We start from the raw sequence: 19,806 nt of genomic DNA, 5'->3' as shown, positions 1-19,806 counted from the left end.
AACAGTTATGGGGACCAAATTCGCACCTCAAAATGCCAACATCTTCATGCACAGATTCGAATAAGACCTCTTCACCAAACAGGACCTTCAATCGATGCTATACACTAGATACATCGATGACATTTTCTTCCTTTGGACTCATGGTGAACAATCACTGAAACAACTATATGATGACATCAACAAGTTCCATCCCGCCATCAGACTCACCATGGACTACGCTCCGGAATCGGTTGCATTCTTGGACCTACGCATCTCCATCAAGGACGGTCACCTCAGCACTTCACTGTACCGCAAGCCCACAAATAACCTCACGATGCTCCACTTCTCCAGCTTCCACCCTAAACACGTTAAAGAAGCATTCCCTACGGACAAGCCCTCCGTATACACAGGATCTGCTCAGATGAGGAGGATCGTAACAGACACCTCAAGACACTGAAAGATGCCCTCATAAGAACAGGATATGGCACTCGACTCATCGATTGACAGTTCCGACGCGCCACAGCGAAAAACCGCACTGACCTCTTCAGAAGACGAACACGGGACACAGCGGACAGAGTACACTTCGTCATCCAGTACTTCCCTCGAGCGGAGAAGTTACGACATCTTCTCCGGAGCCTTCAACATGTCATCGATGAAGGCGAATATCTCGCCAAGACCATCTCCACACTTCTTGCCTTCAAGCAACTGCACAACCTCAAACAGAACATTGTCCGCAGCCAACTACCCAGCCTTCAGGAGAACAGTGACCACGACACCACACAACCCTGCCACAGCAACCTCTGCAAGATGTGCCGGATCTTCGACATGGATGGCATCATCTCACGTGAGAACGCCATCCACCAGGTACACGGTACATACTCTTGCGACTCGGCCAACATTGTCTACCTGATACGCTGCAGGAAAGGATGTCCCAAGGCATGCAGACGCTACGACAACGGATGAATGAACACCGCTCGACAATCACCAGGCAGGAGTGTTCTCTTCCTGTCAGGAAACACTTCAGCAGTCACGGGCATTCAGCCTCTGATCTTCAGCTAAGCATTCTCCAAGGCAGCCTTCACGACATATGATAATGCAGAATCGCTGAGCAAAAACCGATAGCCAAGTTCCGCACATGAGGACGGCCTCAACCGGGATCTTGGGTTCATGTCACACTATCTGTAACCCCCACGACTTGCCTGGGCTTGCAAAATCTCACTAACTGTCCTGGCTGGAGACAATACACATCTCTTTAACGTATGTTTAACCCTCTCTCCACTCACATTGTCCGTACCTTTAAGACTTGCATTCCAACCATTATCTTGCAAATTGAGTTTGTATCTATATATCCCGTTTGTGAACAGAACTCCCACTCACTTGATGAAGGGGCAGTGCTCCAAAAGCTTGTGGTTTGTGCTACCAAATAAACCTGTTGGACTTTAACCTGGTGTTGAGAGACTTCTTACAGAGTAGAAATGACAGGATATATCGGAGTTGGCCTTGATAAATTGGGGAGAGTTACTTAAGGGATGACAGTGGATAGGCAATGGCAAACATTCAAGGAACTGTATGAGGGAACTGCAGCAACTGCTTATTCCTGTCTAGCACAAAGTAAAATGGGTAAGAGGGCCAGTCCATAGCTTACAAAGGAAATTAGAGTAACCGATCCAAGTAAGAAGCATACAGATTGGCCAAGAAAAATAATAGGTCTGAGGATTGGAAGCAGTTTAGAATTCAAAGAAGGACCAAGGGATGGATTAAGGGGAAAATACAGTACAAAAGTAAGCTTGCAGGGAACATAAAGACTGACACTAAGAGTTTCTATAGATACGTGAAGAGAAAGAGGTTGGTGAAGACAAATGTAGATCCCCCTACAGTCAGAAACAGGGGAATGTATACTGGGGGACAAAGAAATGGCTAAGCAACTGAATACATACTTTGGCTCTGTCTTCACAAGAGAACGCAAATCAGATACCAAAAATGTCAGAGAATGCAAGATTGAGTGAGGGGGAAGAACTGAGGGAGATCAATATTCGTAGAGAAATCGTGCTGGGAGAATTGATGGAAATCAAGGTTGATAAATCCCCAGGGCCTGATAATCTACATCCCAGAGTACTTAAGGGAGTGGCTCTAGAAATAGTGGATGCATTAGTGTTTATCTTCCAGGATTCTGCAGACTCTGGAACAGTCCCTGCAGATTGGAAGGCAGCTAATGTCACTCCAATATTCAAAAAGGGAGGTAGAGAGAAATCAGGGAATTATAGACCAGTAAGCCTAACATTGGTAGTGGGGAAAATTCTTGAATCCATCATCAAGGACTTTATAGCGGAGCATTTAGAAAGCTGTGGCAGGATCAGACAGAGTCAGCATGGATTTATGAGGGGGAAATCATGCTTGACAAATCTGTTGGAATTCTTTGAAGATGCAACTAGTAGAGTTGACAAGAGAGAGCCAGTCAATGTGCTAAATTTGGACTTTCAGAAAGCGTTTGACAAAGTCCCGCATGAGAGATTATCGTGCAAGATAAAGTGCATGGGATTGGGGGAAGTGTAATGAGATGGATAGAAAAATGGTTGGTAGAGAGGAAGCAGAGTGGATCCAGAACTGGCTTGCCTGCAGAAGGCAGAGAGTGGCTGTGGAGGGGTCTTTCTCTGCATGGAGGTCAGTGACCAGTGGAGTGCCCCAGGGATCTGTTCTGGGACCCTTGCTGTTTGTCATTTTCATAAATGACCTGGATGAGGAAGTGGAGGGATGGGTTGGTAAGTTTGCTGACGACACCAAGGTAGGTGGTGTTGTGGATAGTTTGGAGGGATGTCAGAAGTTGCAGCGAGACATAGATAGAATGCAAGACTGGGCGGAGAAGTGGCAGATGGACTTCAACCCGGATAAGTGTGTAGTGATCCATTTTGGCAGATCCAATGGGATGAAGCAGCAGTATAATATGAAGGGTACCATTCTTAGCAGTGTAGAGGATCAGAAGGACCTTGGGGTCCGGGTCCATAGGACTCTTAAATCGGCCTCGCAGGTGGAGGATGCGGTCAAGGCGGCGTACGGCGTACTAGCCTTCATTAATCGAGGGATTGAGTTTAGGAGTCGGGAGATAATGCTGCAGCTTTATAGGACCCTGGTTAGACCCCACTTGGAGTACTGCGCGCAGTTCTGGTCACCTCATTACAGGAAAGATGTTGAAGCCATTGAAAGGGTGCAGAGGAGATTTACAAGGATGTTGCCTGGATTGGGGGGCATGCCTTATGAGGATAGGTTGAGGGAGCTTGGTCTCTTCTCCCTGGAGAGACGAAGGATGAGAGGTGACCTGATAGAGGTTTACAAGATGTTGAGAGGTCTGGATAGGGTAGACTCTCAGAGGCTATTTCCAAGGGCTGAAATGGTTGCTACGAGAGGACACAGGTTTAAGGTGCTGGGGGGTAGGTACAGAGGAGATGTCAGGGGTAAGTTTTTCACTCAGAGGGTGGTGGGTGAGTGGAATCGGCTGACGTCGGTGGTGGTGGAGGCAAACTCGTTGGGGTCTTTTAAGAGACTTCTGGATGAGTACATAGGATTTAATGGGATTGAGGGCTATAGATAGGCCTAGAGGTAGGGATATGATCGGCGCAACTTGTGGGCCGAAGGGCCTGTTTGTGCTGTGGCTTTCTATGTTCAAAGAGTAGGAATTAATGGGTCCTTCTCAAATTGGCAGGCAGTAGCTAGTGGGGTGCTACAGGGATCGATCGGTGCTGGGACCCCAGCTATTCACAACATGTAGTAATAATTTGGATGAGGGAACAAAATGTAACATCTCAAAGTTTGCAGATGATACCAAGTTGGGTGGGAGGGTGAACAGTGACGAGGATGCAGAGATCCTTCAGCATGATCTGGACAGGTTGGGTGAGTGGGCAAATCAATGGCAGATGCAGTATAATTTGGATAAATGTGAGGTTATTCACTTTAGAAGCAAAATCAAGGAGGTAGATTACTACTTGAGTGGCTGTAAATTGGGAGGGCGGGGGTGCAGCAGCCGCTGAAGGTAAGCATGCAGGTGCAGCAGGCGGTAAAGGCAGCAAATGGTATGTTGGCCTTCATTGCAAGAGGTTGAGTGTAGGAGCAGGGATAGGTTGTTGCAATTATACAGGGCTTTGGTGAGGTTACACCTCGAATATTTTGTGCAGTTTTGGTCTCCTTTTCTGAGGAAGGATGTTCTTGCTCTTGAGGGAGTGCAGCCAAGGTTTACCAGGCTGATTTCAGGAATGGTGGGATGAATGAGGACAGATTGACTAGGTTAAGATTGTTTTCGCTGGAGTTCAGGGGGGATCTCAGAGACTTACAAAATTCTAACAGGACTAGACAGGATAGATGCAGGGACGATATTCCCGATGGTGGGGGGTCCAGAACAAGGGGTCACAATCTGAGGATTCAGAGTGGACCATTTAGGACGGAGGTGAGGAGACATTTCTTCACCCAAAGAATGGTGAGCCTGTGGAATTCATTACCACTGGAAGTAGTTGATGCCAAAACATTGAATGTATTCAAGAGGCGGCTAGATATAGCAGTTTGGGCAATTGTGATCAAAGGAGAAAGCAGGATTAGGCTATTGAGTTAGACAATCAGCCATGATTGTAATGAATGGCGGAGCAGGGTCAAAGGGCCAAATGGCCTCCTCCTGCTCCTATCTTTCATGTCTATGTTTCTAGCAAAACCAGAATTAAACTACAATCCATAACCTCATGGTCCTGTATATTTTTCACTCTACCAGTACCATGAAGCCAGACCCAACTCTGATTCAGTGTCGAAGGACATGCCAGGAGCAGGGCCAGGAGTACCTTAAAATGAGGAACCAACCTGATTAGGCTGCAACATAGAGCTCCATGCATGCTACCAGTGTTAAGCAGCATGTTATAGGCAGTGCTAAGCAATCGTCAAACTAACAGAGCAGATCAAAGCTATGCAGTCCTGCCACATCCAGTCACAAATGGTAGAGGACAATTAAGCAACTAACCAGAAGAGGAGTTTACTGAGCAATTCTATTCTTAATGAAGGCAGACCCAGCAAGCAAGTGCAAAAGACAAAGCTGAAGTACTTGAATCCAGGCTCAACTACAATGTCCCCCCCCACTCCTCCTCCCAGGTCCCCATCATAAAAAAAAGTCTTCAGGTAATTCTAAGCTGTTCCTTGATATCATGTGGACCGATATGTACACGAGTTACAACAAAGATTTCAGGCCATGACAACACCCCTCCAATAGTGGTGAAAACCTACTCCAGAATTAACTACCCTTCCAGCCAAGCTGTTCTAATACAGCTGTGACACAGGTATCAATCCAACATAATAGAAAATTTTCCATCCAGATCCAGTGCACAAAAAAGGGGCAAACCCAATCCGGCCAATTACTGCCCCATTATTCTATTCAATCATCAGTAAAGCAATGGACGGTGTTATCAACATTACTTCAAGCATCATTTCCCGAATACTAATGCTCAGTTTGTGTTCCGCCAGTACTGCTAGGCTCCAAACCTCAATAGAGTCTTGATCCAAACATGGGAAAAAGAGCCGAACACCCAAGAGTTGAGGTGAAGCGAATGTGACTGCCAAAGAACAAAGAAAATTACAGCACAGGAACAGACCCTTCGGCCCTCCAGGCCTGCAACGACCATACAGCCTGACTGAACTAAAACCCCTTACCCTTCCGGGGACCATGTGACCCTTCAAGTCAAGGCAGCATTTGACTGAGTGTGACACAGAGGCCTAACAAAATTGAAGTAAATGAAAAACAGTGGAAACTCCACTCGTCAAGAGTCACACCTGGCACAAAAGATGATGGTGGTAGTGTTGGAGATCAAACAGCTCAGCTCCAGGACATCACTGTAGCAATTCCCCAGCGCAATGCCCAAGACAAAACTATTTTCCATTGCTACATCCATGACACTTACTTCATCATATAGTTATAAGTATGCATTTGCACTGATGATTGCACAGAATTCAGTTCAATTTGCAACTTCAGACAATGAAGCAATGAAGTATGTATTCACATGCAACAAGACCAAGACAACATTTAGGCTTGCACTAATAAGTGACAAGTAGCAGTGCCACACAAGGGGCAAGCACTGAATCACCCACAACAAGAGAAAGTCCAGCCACCTCCTCTTGATATTCAACTGCATATCCACCAACCATCTCCCGCATCAACATTCTGGTGTCACCATTGACACTGGAACAACCATGAATACTGTGGCAACAAGAACAGATAAATATTTTGTGATGAGGAACTCTCACCCTGACTTCAGGGTGAATGGCGTAATGGAATATCCCCAGTGACCTGGATGAGCAGAACTTCAACAACACTCAAGATGCTCAACACCATCCAAGACAAAGTAGCCCGTTTGATCAGCATCCCATCCACCATCTGCAGTGTCTATCCACAAGATGCAATGTTACAACTTTCTTCATTACAGCAACTCCTAAACTCGAGTCCTCTACCACCCAGAAGGATAAAGGCAACAGGTGCACAAGAACACCATCATTTCCAATTTCCCATACACTATCCCAACTTAGAAATATATCACTCGGTCTTGATCATTGTTGGGTCAGGAACCTGGAGTTCCTTAACTATCAACTCTGCGACTGCACCTTCTCCTCAGAGTGCAGTAATTCAAAGTAGCAGCTCACCACCACTTCCTCAAGGACAATCGGGCAAGGAATACCGGCCTTGCAACCAAAGTCCACATTGAACCACAGAATCCTTACAGTACAGGAGGAGGCCATTCGGCCCATCAAGTCTGCACTGACTCTCTGGAAGAACATCTTACCCAGACCCATCTGCTGCCCTGTCCCCATAACCCTGCACATTACCATGGCTAATCCACCTAACATACACATCTTTGGATTGTAAGAGGAAACCAGAGCCCTGGAAGAAACCTAGATACTGGGAACGTGTAAACTCCACAATCACCCGAGGCTGGGAACAAATAAAAACAACCCTCGATGTCATAGCTCCTTCCCCTTGCACACACACCCCCCTCAATGATTTCAATGGCAAGATGGAGTTGCTGAATTAATATCACTAATGATCATCACTGACAAAAAGACCATTATAAAATGGAGCTGGGCTGGTCAGAAACAGTAAATTATTCAATTGCTCAGCAGGTTATCTGAAGGGAATATCTTGTTCTAGGTTCTCCAATGAAAACTTAAAGCTCATTTAAGTAAACATTGAAAAATCTGCTGATTAACAAAACAGGAGCCATATTCACACACCATCAATAAAGGCAGTGCAGAAATTGTGTTCTTTCAATACCCTGCTTCTTTGGGACAGACACAGTAAGAAGTCTCACAACACCAGGTTAAAGTCCAACAGGTTTATTTGGTAGCAAAAGCCACTAGCTTTCAGAGCGCTCGCTGCTCCTTCGTCAGGTGAGTGGGAGTTCAGTTCACAAACAGGGCATATAAAGACACAAACTCAATTTACAAAATAATGGTTGGAATGCGAGTCTTTACAGGCAATCAAGTCTTAAAGGTACAATGTGAGTGGAGAGAGGGTTAAGCACAGGTTAAAGAGATGTGTATGGTCTCCAGCCAGGACAGTTAGTGAGATTTGCAAAATCTCACTAACTGTCCCAGCTTTGATTTGTGTCTTTATATGCCCTGTTTGTGAACTGAAATCCCACTCACCTGATGAAGGAGCAGCAAGTGCTCCGAAAGCTTGTGGTTTTTGCTACCAAATAAACTTGTTGGACTTTAACCTGGTGTTCTGAGACTTCTTACTGTGTTTACCCCAGTCCAACGCCAATACGGCACCAAAAATATGTGCACTGCATTCACACTCTTCAGATTTGTAAATAAAATCAGTTGTGAATACCAGAGCTGGCAGAGTTCTTGCATTTGTTTCATATTCCAGGCAAAAGTATTGCATTGCAGGAGAGTGCTATTGGAAATGAACCTCAGGATTTGTCCAGTAAATTGCTCTAGAATTAGCTGAAGATGTTAAGATCTCTTCTTGGTCATCACAACCCCTTCTCAGTGTAGAGCTGTAAAAGTAATCAAGCAATCCCAAGAAAGCCCCCTTTCCCTTCCCCCTCCATTCCTCACAGCAGTCACTGCGCCCATTAAGCCTGCGTTTGTAAAGAGACAGTTAGTTGTAACCACTGCAGCTTGTCTTTTCTCCAAAGCTTTTTCTCTTGGTTTCTTAGGATTTCATTTAGTGTCGGAAAGGAGGCAACTACTGGTCAAACCTACTCGTAAATCTTAGGTAAACATCAAATAGGTTGCAAAACTTACCACATCCCATTCTGAAGAGTTTGCATTGGTGTAATAATTATAGAATCATAGAAACCCTACAGTGCAGAAGGAGGCAATTCAGCCCATCAAGTCTGCACTAACAACAATTCCACCCCAGGCACTATCCCCACAACCCCACACATTTACACTGCTAATCTCTCTAACCTACATATCCCGGGACACTAAGGGATAATTTGGCATGGCCAATCAACCTAACCCGACTGTGGAAGGAAACCGGAGCACCCGGAGGAAACCCACGCAGACATGGGAGGACGTGCAAACTCCACACAGACAGTGACCCGAACCGGGAATTGAACCCGGGTCCCTGGAGCTGTGAGGCAGCAGTGCTAACCACTGTGCCACCGTGCCAGGTGATAGTTACAAAGCTTACCACTAAAACATAAAAAATACTACAGAACAGTAGTCAGAACACTTTTTCAATGATTATTGACTAACTGGCATACAATGTCAATACTAAAAAATGTAATGATCAATTACACAGTAAAGCTGTCTCTACTCTTCCCAATCACTCACCTCAACACAAACCCTCAGAAAAGCATCCAGCGCCTACAGTCAATTCATAAACCACTTGAAGTCGCTGAGTCAGATTGTCAATCTGTGGTTCATTAGAATTGTTTTACATGGTAGACACTCTCTTTCACTTCAACTGGATTGAGCAGACCCCAGACTCAATAGCAAATCACAAGCACACTGATGTCTGAAATTGATTTGAATCCACAGGTGAAAGGGCAGTGCTCTGACAGTATGGCAGACAATCCCCTTGATATCTCCGATATATAACCCATAATAGTAATTTTATACAAATCAAAATACAGATAACGGATAGATAGATTGGGGGTCAATTTGGCTTGACAGCTGGTTAGTGATGCAGAATGTTGCCAACAGCACGGATTCAATTCCCATATCGACTGAGGTGATTCATGAAGGCCCTGCCTTCTCAACCTTTCCCCTCGCCTGAGGTGTGTTGATCCTCAGGTTAAATCACCGCCAGTCAGCCTATGGTCATCTGGCATTATAGCGACATTACCTTTATAGATGTAGAGTGCATGAACACTATATCTACTAAGGTGTTGGTAAGAAAGATCAGCAGTACTTGTCCTGAGAAAAGCAGAGATACCCAGCATTGGGATAAGGAAGGCCTTGAGCTGCAACTTAGGTTGCAGCTTGGCCACACAGGAGTGAAAGCTTGAGAATCATAAAACCATAGAAATCATAGAAACCCTACAGTGCAGAAAGAGGGAGGCCATTTGGCCAATCGAGTCTGCACCGACCACAATCCCACCCAGGCCCTACCCCCATATCCCTACATATTTTACCCACTAATCCCTCTAATCTACGCATCTCAGGACACTAGGGGGCAATTTTTTTAGCATGGCCAATCAACCTAACCCGCACATCTTTGGACTGCGGGAGGAAACTGGAGCACCTGGAGGAAACCCACGCAGACACGAGGAGAATGTGCAAACTCCACACAGACAGTGACCCAAGCCGGGAATCAAACCCAGGTCCCTGGAGCTGTGAAGCAACAGTGCGAACCCTGTGCTGCCCAAGTAGGTGAAAGAATGAGTTCTCAGACAGTGAGGTATAAAGTTGTAGGGTGGTGGGAAAAAGGGCATGGAGCCTGGATAGGACAAAGATGGAAAATGGATTATGATGGAACGTCCTTTACCTCAGAAGTAGCTAAGGTGCACAATCCTATATTATTTAAACAACAAATGGGATTTGCTGTTGAACCATGTGATTACTCCATCAGCATTTTTTAATAGAACTCCAACAGCAGAGATTTCACAATTTATTACAAAAGTAGGCCATTTTGAGCTGCAGTCTAAAGTGTGTAGCATTCCAAACATTCCTGACAAAGAAATAATTAAACCCTTATTGACATGAGCGCATTTAATTAGTTCAGACTTCATGATCCTAAAGGTACAGAACTTCACCTTAGCATGATGCATGGTTACAAAGCTCCACCCCATGAGAACAGAGTACTATCCCAGCAACAAGAGAGATCCATTATTACTCTCAGAATAAGAATGTCATTTATATTTATCTCTAAATCTATCACTTTGGACTTTACAGGGGGATTGCTGTGATCCCAATATCGATAGTATGTTCCTTCAGAAAACTTCAGCTGAAAAGATGCTTCTGATCGGGTAGGGGATCAATTAACACTTGAACTGCAGTGATGCGAGATGACTGCCCAGTTTTTTTAAAATTCATTTGTGGGACATGTGTGTCGCTGGCAACATTTATTGTCCATCCCTAGTTCCCCAAGGGCAGTTGAGAGTCAACCACATTGCTGTGGCTCTGGCGTCACACGTAGGCCAGGCAAGGACGGCAGATTTTCTTTCCTAAAGGACATTAGTTTTTCTGACAATCAACAGTGGTTTCATGGTCATCAGTAGATTCTTAATTCCAGATATTTATTTTTATTGAATTCAAATTCCACCATCTGCCGTGGCAAGATTCATACCCAAGTCCCCAGAGGGCAGCATGGTGGCACAGTGGTTAGCATTGCTGCCTCACAGCACCAGGGACCCAGGTTCAATTCCCGACTTGGGTCACTGTCTGTGCGGAGTCTGCAAGTTCTCCTCGCATCTGCGTGAGTTTCGTCCCGGAGCTCCGGTTTCCCCCCCAACAGTCCGAAAAACATGCTGGTTAGGTGCATTAGCTAAATTCTCCCTCAGTGTACTCGAACAGGAGCCGTAGTGTGGTGACTAGGCGATTTTCACAGTAACTTCATTGTAGTGTTAATGTAAGCCTTCTTGTGACACTAATAAATAAACTTAAAAAAAAGAACATTAGCTGAGTTTCTGGATTAATAGTCTAGCAATAATACTACTAGGCCATCATCATCATCCCCCCACCCCCCTCCCCGGAATAAACTATGATAGTGAACACCAAATGGCCAGTGTCAGCATTTAAATCATTTTCCACTGAGGATGTGTACTAGTATCAGTTACCATTCGTTCAGTATTAGCCCCATCTAGTTTTTGCTCAGAAAGTAACATTGCATTAGGGATGAAAAATAAACAACAATTTCAAATCCTTCTGTTTGTGACCATAGTTGCTCTGTTTAAATCATTCTGTGGCCAATAATCTCAAAAATAGCACAACATATATCTAATATTTATAATTGTGGTAAACAAACTACTCTGCTCACTCAAAACAAATGGCGTAGAACAGGAAGTGCGCATTTGGAACACGAACACACACACAATAGCAAAGAGCATTCTGTTTGCAAAGGTGGGTCAATAATGGGATTGTAGAATCATACAGGGCAGAAGGAGGCCATTCAGGCACCGACCATAACCCCACCCAGGCCCTATCCACATAACACCATGCATTTACCCTAGCTAGTCCCCCTGACACTAAGACACAATTTAGCATGGCCAATCCACCTAACCCACACATCTTTGGACTGTGGGAGGAAACCGGAGCACCCGGAGGAAATCCACGCAGACACGGAGAGAATGTGCAAACTCCACACAGACAGTGACCCAAGCCAAGAATTTAACCCAGGTCCCTGGCGCTGTGAGGCAGTAGTGCTAACCACTATGCCACCCCAAAGTGGTACTACTGAAAGAACACAGATGGACAGGAATGATAAACATAAGGCAACATTTAATCACCTTTCAACATAAATTGTGGATAAGCTGTCCAGAGAAACAGCCATGCAATTAATCACATTTAGTATCAGCCCAGTCAAATAACGTAGTCAACTGGCAATTAGAAGGCCAATAGAAGGGCACGTGGAACTTGCAACACTCACTATATGCAGCACAGTGACACAGTGGTTAGCACTGCTGTCTCAGCGCCAGGGACCCACGTTCAATTCCCAGCTTGGATCACTGTCTGTGTGGCGTTTGCACGTTCTCCCCATGTCTGCGTGGGTTTCCTCCCGGTGTTCCAGTTTCCTCCCAGTCTGAAAGATGCGCTGGTTAGGTGCATTGGCCATACTAAATTCTCTGTGTACCCGAACAGGTGCCGGAGTGTGGCAACCAAGGGATTTTCACAGTAACTTTGTTGTAGTGTTAACGTAAGCCTACTTGTGATACTAAATAAACTTTACATGTTCTGTTCTCCTCAGGTGACATCCACTGCCCACTGGAATGGCAACAGCCCAGCATCAAGCTTCAGTGGGGTTGCTCACATCACAAACCTCCAGCTTTGTAAGATTGTGGGCAATCATTGAAGTCATTTACCTTGGTTTGAAAGGGGGGGGGGGGGGGGGGGGGGGGGGGGTAGGTGTTTTACATTTTAAGGAACAGATCCCAAGAACAAAATTGTGCACATTCCAGATATTTACATTTCTTCAGGGCTTTGGCTGAACTAGAGAGCATTAAAAAACCCAAATGAGAGTGATTGCTCTGCCGCACATCAACTTCACATTGGGAGGGGCACAGAAAGGAGCTCTCTCAGGTTGGGAAACTCCCATGATTAACTACAGCAACAGTTAAAAGGATCACACATGAAGTCGTAATTTAAACACTGACCAGCACATTTACTGAAGATATTTGGAATGAGTGCCAATGTAGACCGAACAAGATTGCTGCAGCCACTAATTTCCAATCTAAAGTTTAGAGATACACCTCCATCGTTGGGTTGCCTTTATCCTCTTACCCATCTCCCTCACGTTAATAGTACGGTCACACGCACAGGTTATGCTGACAGATGCATGAAAAGGTGAGCAGTGATGAGTATGACAGACTTTGTCATCTTAAAAGTTGGAAATTGGTCGAAACCTTCATTGAGAAGGAAGTTTCATTTATTTGCTTTATGCCTTCTGGTGGTTACATTTCTAAATGTCATACTAAATAGAATAAATGGGAAATTTAGATTCCTTCTCTTTCAGGTACTAACCGACCTGGCATCATCTGCAATTCTCCAGCATTGGCTGATTGCCTACTTTCTTTTGTTGAATTTGATGTCCTTTCTACCTAATGAGAATGCATTGGAGAGAAGATGAGAGGAAATCCTGCGATCGCACACATAAGTATGAAAGAAGTGACAAGTTAAATTCCACAGCACAGAAAAAGGTTAGTCATCCTATCCAATCGATGGCAGCTCCCTATAAAAAATATGGATTTAGTTATGTTGCTCTGCTTTTTCCCCATTCGGCATGTCACCCCTACGTTGCCTTCCTGAACAATCTATCCACTTTGTCCTGTTTCCCTGCTTTTTCACCATATCTTCAACTTTTTTTCTTTTTCAATATTCACTCCCTTCTTTTTATAAGTTATTGAAGTTTCACCAGTTTGTGGTAGGGCAATCCATGTTCTAACAACACTCTTCATGCAAAAATAAATCTCTTAACCTCTTCCTCTGTTTATATGATTACAAAATTTCCTGAGTTACTGGCACACTAACCAGCGGGAACATTAACTCATCAAAACACTGCTTGGTTTTACTGAAAAAAAGCCAGTTTCTTCTCTTAATTAAAGCCTTTCATCCATCATATTATAGTGAATTCTGAATTTACTCCAAGGCCTTGACTTCTTTCCTAAAGCAAGGACATCACCCAACCTTCCTCCCCACAAAACTGGACAAAATATTTCAACTGCAGCCCAAATGATGATTCATTCAAGTTGAGCATTACTTCTTTTCTACGCTATACCTCTATAACCCTATTTATAAAGTCTAGGACCAATATTTTGTTTTGTCTTAAATTAGTTAACATGCCCTCGTTTTAAGATTTATATATCTGAACCTCCAAGTCCCTTTGCTTCTCTACTTGTTTTAACTTTTTATCATTTAGCATGTACTTCCTTTTCTTCCTTCCAAAACATATCCCCTTACATTTCAGTTAACATTTCACTGCCCAATCTACTTATGTTCATCAAACACATCCCCTTCTCAATGAACCACTCACACTGTTCCTATACAGTATACACATTTTGGCATTGTGCCCGTTTAGAAGCCCAGGTGGTTCCATGCACATTAGGATTTGTGGTATGCCACTAATCACATCCCTTCAGTTCAAAAGTCAAAGAGCCACCCTTTTCTGCCTTTTAATCAACTCTCTATCCATGCTGCCACATTCCCTTTGACATTGGGCGTCTTAATTTAAATCAGCAAACCTTGTGGGTTGCAACTCAAACAACTTTAGAAAATCTATGCAAACATTTAATCCATATCCTTCATAAATGCACACCACTCTCCCTCATAGAATGATTACAATTTATCAGGAACTTGTCCCTTACAAATTTGGCTGGACTTCAGTTGACCCACATCTGTCTGTCCTTTATGTATTCCAGAAGCTTACCCACTGTTGATGCTAAGTAGATTGGTCAAAATATTGCTTGGCACATGAACAGAACTGATGAGACCAGCTTGGGTACTGGCATGATGCAACTTTTACACACTATCAAACCTCTGGGAAAGGCAAAAAAGGGGGGAAATTTCCAATCAATTTTGAAAACAAACTTGGAAAGGTTACTCTAATGCCTAGACAATCAAACAGGATTTGATTTTAATTTGATTTATTATTGTCACATGTATTAACAGTGAAAAGTATTGTTTCTTGCACGCTATACAGATAAAACATACCGTTCATAGAGAAGGAAACGAGAGTGTGCAGAATGTAGTGTTACAGTCATAGCTAGGGTGTAGAAAAAGATCTACTTAATGCAAGGTAGGTGCATTCAAAAGGCTGACAGCAGCAGGGAAGAAGCTGTTCTTGAGTGGGTTGGTACGTGACCTCAGACTTTATATTTTTCCTGAAGGAAGAAGGTGGAAGAGAGAATGTCCGGAGTGCGTGGGGACCTTAATTATACTGGCTGCTTTGCCGAGGCAGCGGGAAGTGTAGACAGAGTCAATGGATGGGAGGCTGGTTTGCATGATGGATTGGACTACATTCACGATCTTTTGTAGTTCCTTGCGGTCTTGGACAGAGCAGGAGCCATACCAAGCTGTGATACAACCAGAAAGAATGCTTTCTATGGTGCGTCTGTAAATATTGGTGAGAGTCGTAGCTGACATGCCAAGTTCCCTTAGTCTTCTGAGAAAGTAGAGGCGTTGGTGGGCTTTCTTAACGATAGTGTCGGCATGGGGGACCAGGACAGGTTGTTGGTGATCTGGACACCTAAAAACCTGAAGCTCTCGACCATTTCTACTTCGTCCCATTGATGTAGACAGGGGCATGTTCTCCTTTACGCTTCCTGAAGTCGATGACAATCTCCTTCGTTTTATTGACATTGAGGGAGAGATTATTGCTGCTGCACCAGTTCACCAGATTCTCTATCTCATTCCTGTACTCTGTCTCGTCATTGTTTGAGATTCGACCCACTACGGTGGTGTCGTCAGCAAACTTGAAAATCGAATTGGAGGAGAATTTGGCCACACAGTCATAGGTGTATAAGGAGTATAGTAGGGGGCTGAGAACACAGCCTTGTGGGGCACCGGTGTTGAGGATGATCATGGAGGTGGTGTTCTTGCCCATCCTTACTGATTGTGGTCTGCGAGTTAGGAAGTTCAGGATCCAGTTGCAGAGGGAGGTGCTGAGACCCAGGCCACAGAGTTTGGAAATGAGTTTCGTGGGAATAATAGTGCTGAAGGCTGAGCTGTAGTCAATAAATAGGAGTCTAACATAGGTGTGTCCTTGTTATCTAGGTGTTCCAGGGTTGAGTGCAGGACCAGGGAAATGGCGTCTGCTGTAGACCTGTTGCAGCGGTAGGCAAACTGTCGTGGATCCAAGTAGTCCGGGAAGCTAGAATTGATTCGTGGCATGACTAACCTTTCGAAGCACTTCATAATGACGGATGTCAGCCACTGACCGATAACCATTAAGGCCCGTTGCTTGGTTTTTCTTAGGTACCAGGATGATGGTCGTCTTCTTGAAGTAGATAGGGACCTCAGATTGTTGTAAAGAGAGGTTGAAGATGTCTGTGAATACCTCCGCCAGCTAATCTGCACAGGATCTGAGTACACGTCCGGGTACCCCATCCGGGGCAGTTGCTTTCCGTGGGTTGACCTTCAAGAAAGCTGCTCTGACATCTGCAATGGTGACCCCCAGATACAGGTTCATCCAGGGCTTCCAGGGTGGAGGGCATGCTCTCGCTGACCTCTTGCTCAAAACAGGCGTAGAATGCATTGGGCTCATCAGGGAGGGGCGCGTTGGAGCTGGCGATTTTACATGCTTTCATCTTGTAGCCTGTTATGTCTTGCAGACCTTGCCATAGTCGGCGGGAGTCGGTGTGGCTAGCCTGGGATTCTAGCTTGATCCGGTATTGTCTTTTGACATCTTTGATGGATCTCCTTAGATCGTATCTGGCTTTCTTGTATAGGTCAGAGTCGCCTGACTTGAACGCCTCAGACCTGGACTTCAGCAAGCAGTGGATATCCCTGTTCATCCATGGTTTCCGGTTGGGGAACACACGGATTTGCTTCTTTGGCGCACAGTCTTCTACACACTTACTAATGAAGTCAATAACTGTAGTGGCGTACTCGTTCAGGCTGGTCGCAGAGTTTTTAAATACTGACCAGTCCACTGACTCCAAACAGCCCCGTAGGAGATCATCCGTTTCCTCAGGCCAACATTGCACAACTCTTTTTGATGGATTCTCCCGCTTCAGTTTTTGCTTGTAAGCCGGGAGCAGGAGCACAGCCTTGTGGTCTGATGTGCCGAAGTGTGGGTGGGCGATAGAGCGGTAGGCATGTTTGATATTTGTGTAGCAGTGATCTAGGATGTTTGAGCCTCTGTTGGAGCAGGAGATGTGTTGGTGGTAACTTGGTAGAACGCTCTTGAGCTTGGCCTGATTGAAGTTCCCGGCCACGATGAACAAGGCCTCAGGATGTTTCGTCTCAAGGCTATTCGTAGTGGCGTATATTTCGTCCAGCGCGATCTTCATGTCTGCATGGGGTGGGATGTAAACTGCCATCAGGATAACGGAGGTGAACTCCAGTGGAAAGGGTGGCATTTTAGCGTCAGGTATTCTAGGTCTGGGGAGCAAAAAGTTGCCAGTGTTGCTACACATAGGCACCACGAGGTGTTGATTAAAAAGCAGACATCACCTCCCCTAGCCTCGCCTGAGGCCGCTGTACATAAACCACAAGTGACGGAGTCACACATGAATTCCACCCCTAAACCTGTATTCTCCTCCATTAAGATGCTGCTACTTTGACCAAACTTTCGATTATCCATCCACTATAACCTTATGGAACTTAGCATCAAATTTTGCTTGCTCACATTCCTGTGAAGCACCTTAGGGCATTTTACTATGCTGAAGACATTGTAAAAGGGCAATAAGTGTTGTGGGCCTCATGTTAAATTTGACTTCAGCTTGCTTACTTCATTTCCTAAAGCTAGATCCAGCATTGTTTAAGAGCTGGGGAGAAAACAGATACATTTGATCAGAAATCATCTTAATAAGATTAATTGAAAATATTTAGATAATCAAATATCGTGACAGGTCAACTGGTTAACACATCCTTATTTCCATCTACAGCTACTCTCTGAAAATAATTCCAAGATTCTTTCCAGTGATTTTTCAATGTCATCAGAAGGGAGGGAGGGGGATAAACAAGTGAAGAGAGGTGAAATAGAGAAAGACAAGGAGAGAAATATTTGGTATACACATATGACAAGGAATGCTCTGGATCCACCCCCACAAAAAAACTCCAGGCCAATAGACAGGCAAAATGCTCAACATGCAGGATTAATCACTGGGTTCTTATAAAGAGTATGTGCACGTGAGAGATGGAGTCCCACACAAAGGCCTACACAATCAGGTGATGTTGTATTAGACAGTCTTATATACTCAGTGAAACAACTCTTGCTCCAAGCAATGTACTTAATTAGTCAAATGATTGTTCCATTCTCTGCACAGCTGACCCTCTTTACACAGCTGCAATGATAAGGCATTTGCTGAATTGAGATTTTGACCATTGTCATGAGAGCACAGAACTGCCTTGACTACATACCTCATTTCCCTGGCTGTTTCGAAACTCCAAGCCAAAGTAATCACTCTCAACAAGGTTGAGACGATGGCAGATTTCATCCATCACAGCTTGACCATAGGCTTTTTGCTGGGGAAGAAGAATTACAGACATCAACACAAGTGAAATCCTATCGCAACATCAACTTGCATTTAGATATCACTTTTAACATAGTAAATCACACCCATGCATTTCAGAGGAGTATTTTCAAATAAAATTTGGTACCAAGCCACAATGGAAGTGCAGGAGGTTAGAAATACAGAATGGAAGGCCATGGAGGGATTTGAAAACACAAATGAGGATTTCAAAAATCAAAAAAGTGTTGCTGGACCAGGAGTCAGCAAGAACTGGGATAATGAGTGAACATGACTTGGTGCAGGCAGCAGAGTTTCAGATGAGCTTCAGCTTCTGTAGACTGGAAGATCGGAGGCTGGCAAAGTGAGCACTGGAATAGTCAAGGCTAGAGGAAACAAGGTATGAATCAGAGTTACAACAGCAGATACAGACAGGCAACATTATGGAGCTAGAAGTAGCTGGCCCTGGCCTTAGAGAGAACATCAGGTCTGAAACTCAGTTCAAATGCCAAATAGGCAAATAACCTGGTTCAGTCTCAGATAGTTGCAGGGGAGGGGGATAGAGTTGGTAGTTCAGGAATATAGTAGGTGACAGAGACTAAAAACAATGGCTGGAGTCTTCCCAATAGATTGGAGTAAATTTCTACTCATCCAGTACTCGATGTTAGACAAGTAGTGTGACTAATTAGAGACAGCGAGATGTTAAATGTGGTGGCAAGGACACAAAGTTGGCTATCGTCAGCATACACATGAAGCTCATGTTGTTTTTCCGAAGATGTCACTGCAAGGATTTTCACAACAACTTCACTGCAGTCTTAATGTAAGCTTACTTGTGACACAAATAAACTTAAAAAAAGACAGCAGGTAGATGAGGAATGAGTGGAGTGGTGGTTAGTGGGGACAGTGGGCAAGGATAGATCTTTGGGAATCTATAGTGGTAATGGTATGGGAGCAAGAAGAGAGGCCACTGCAGATGAATCACTGGCCAGATAGATAAGGATGCAATCAGATTGGGTCAGTCCTACCCAACTGGAAGCCAGAGGCAAAGCATTAGAAGAGGATGGTGGGGTCATAAAATCCCTATAGTGCAACAGGAGGCCATTTGGCCCATGGAGTCTGCAACGATTCCACAGAATTACCCTGCTAATCCCTCTAACCTACACACTTTTGGGGCATTAAGGGAAAAATTTAAAACGACCAATCCATCTAACTTGCACATCTTTGAACTGTGGGAGGAAACCCACACAGACAAGAGGAGAATGTGCAAACAGCAGACAGACAGAGATCCCGGGTTGGAATCGAACCTGGGTCCCTGGCACTATGAAGCAGCAGTGCTAGCCACTGTGCCACACTGTCAAAGAGGACAAACCGGTGGAGAATGTAGGAATTTGCCACGGTCACATCTGTAAATCTGATAAAAGCCGTTTTGGTACTGCAGTGAAAACCTGATTGGAGTTGAGGGAAAGATGGGCATGGATTTGTGAGGGAAAAAAGTCATTTGAGGTCTTTGGAGAAGGAAGGGAAGGTTGGA

The 19,806-nt window shown here is 44.6% G+C and overlaps 1 protein-coding gene across 7 annotated transcripts in view; it reads right to left on the bottom strand.

Moving 5' to 3' along the window:
* Nucleotides 1-19,806, bottom strand: part of farp2 (FERM, RhoGEF and pleckstrin domain protein 2) — a 238,026-nt gene that overhangs the window by 142,544 nt on the left and 75,676 nt on the right. For all 7 annotated transcript variants that reach the window (XR_013497446.1, XM_078209254.1, XM_078209255.1 and 4 more), the window contains exon 3: nucleotides 18,187-18,291. Coding sequence is in view for 6 of the 7 variants with exons in the window: in XM_078209254.1 (XP_078065380.1) it covers nucleotides 18,187-18,291 (105 nt within the window). In the remaining variant the exon portion in view is untranslated. The remainder of the gene's footprint in view (nucleotides 1-18,186; nucleotides 18,292-19,806) is intronic.

The sequence above is a fragment of the Mustelus asterias genome, chromosome 3, assembly GCF_964213995.1.
Source record: "Mustelus asterias chromosome 3, sMusAst1.hap1.1, whole genome shotgun sequence".
Lineage (NCBI taxonomy): Eukaryota > Metazoa > Chordata > Chondrichthyes > Carcharhiniformes > Triakidae > Mustelus > Mustelus asterias.
The sequence above is the reverse complement of the archived record's forward strand: the minus strand, read 5'-3'. Positions and strand labels throughout refer to the sequence as shown.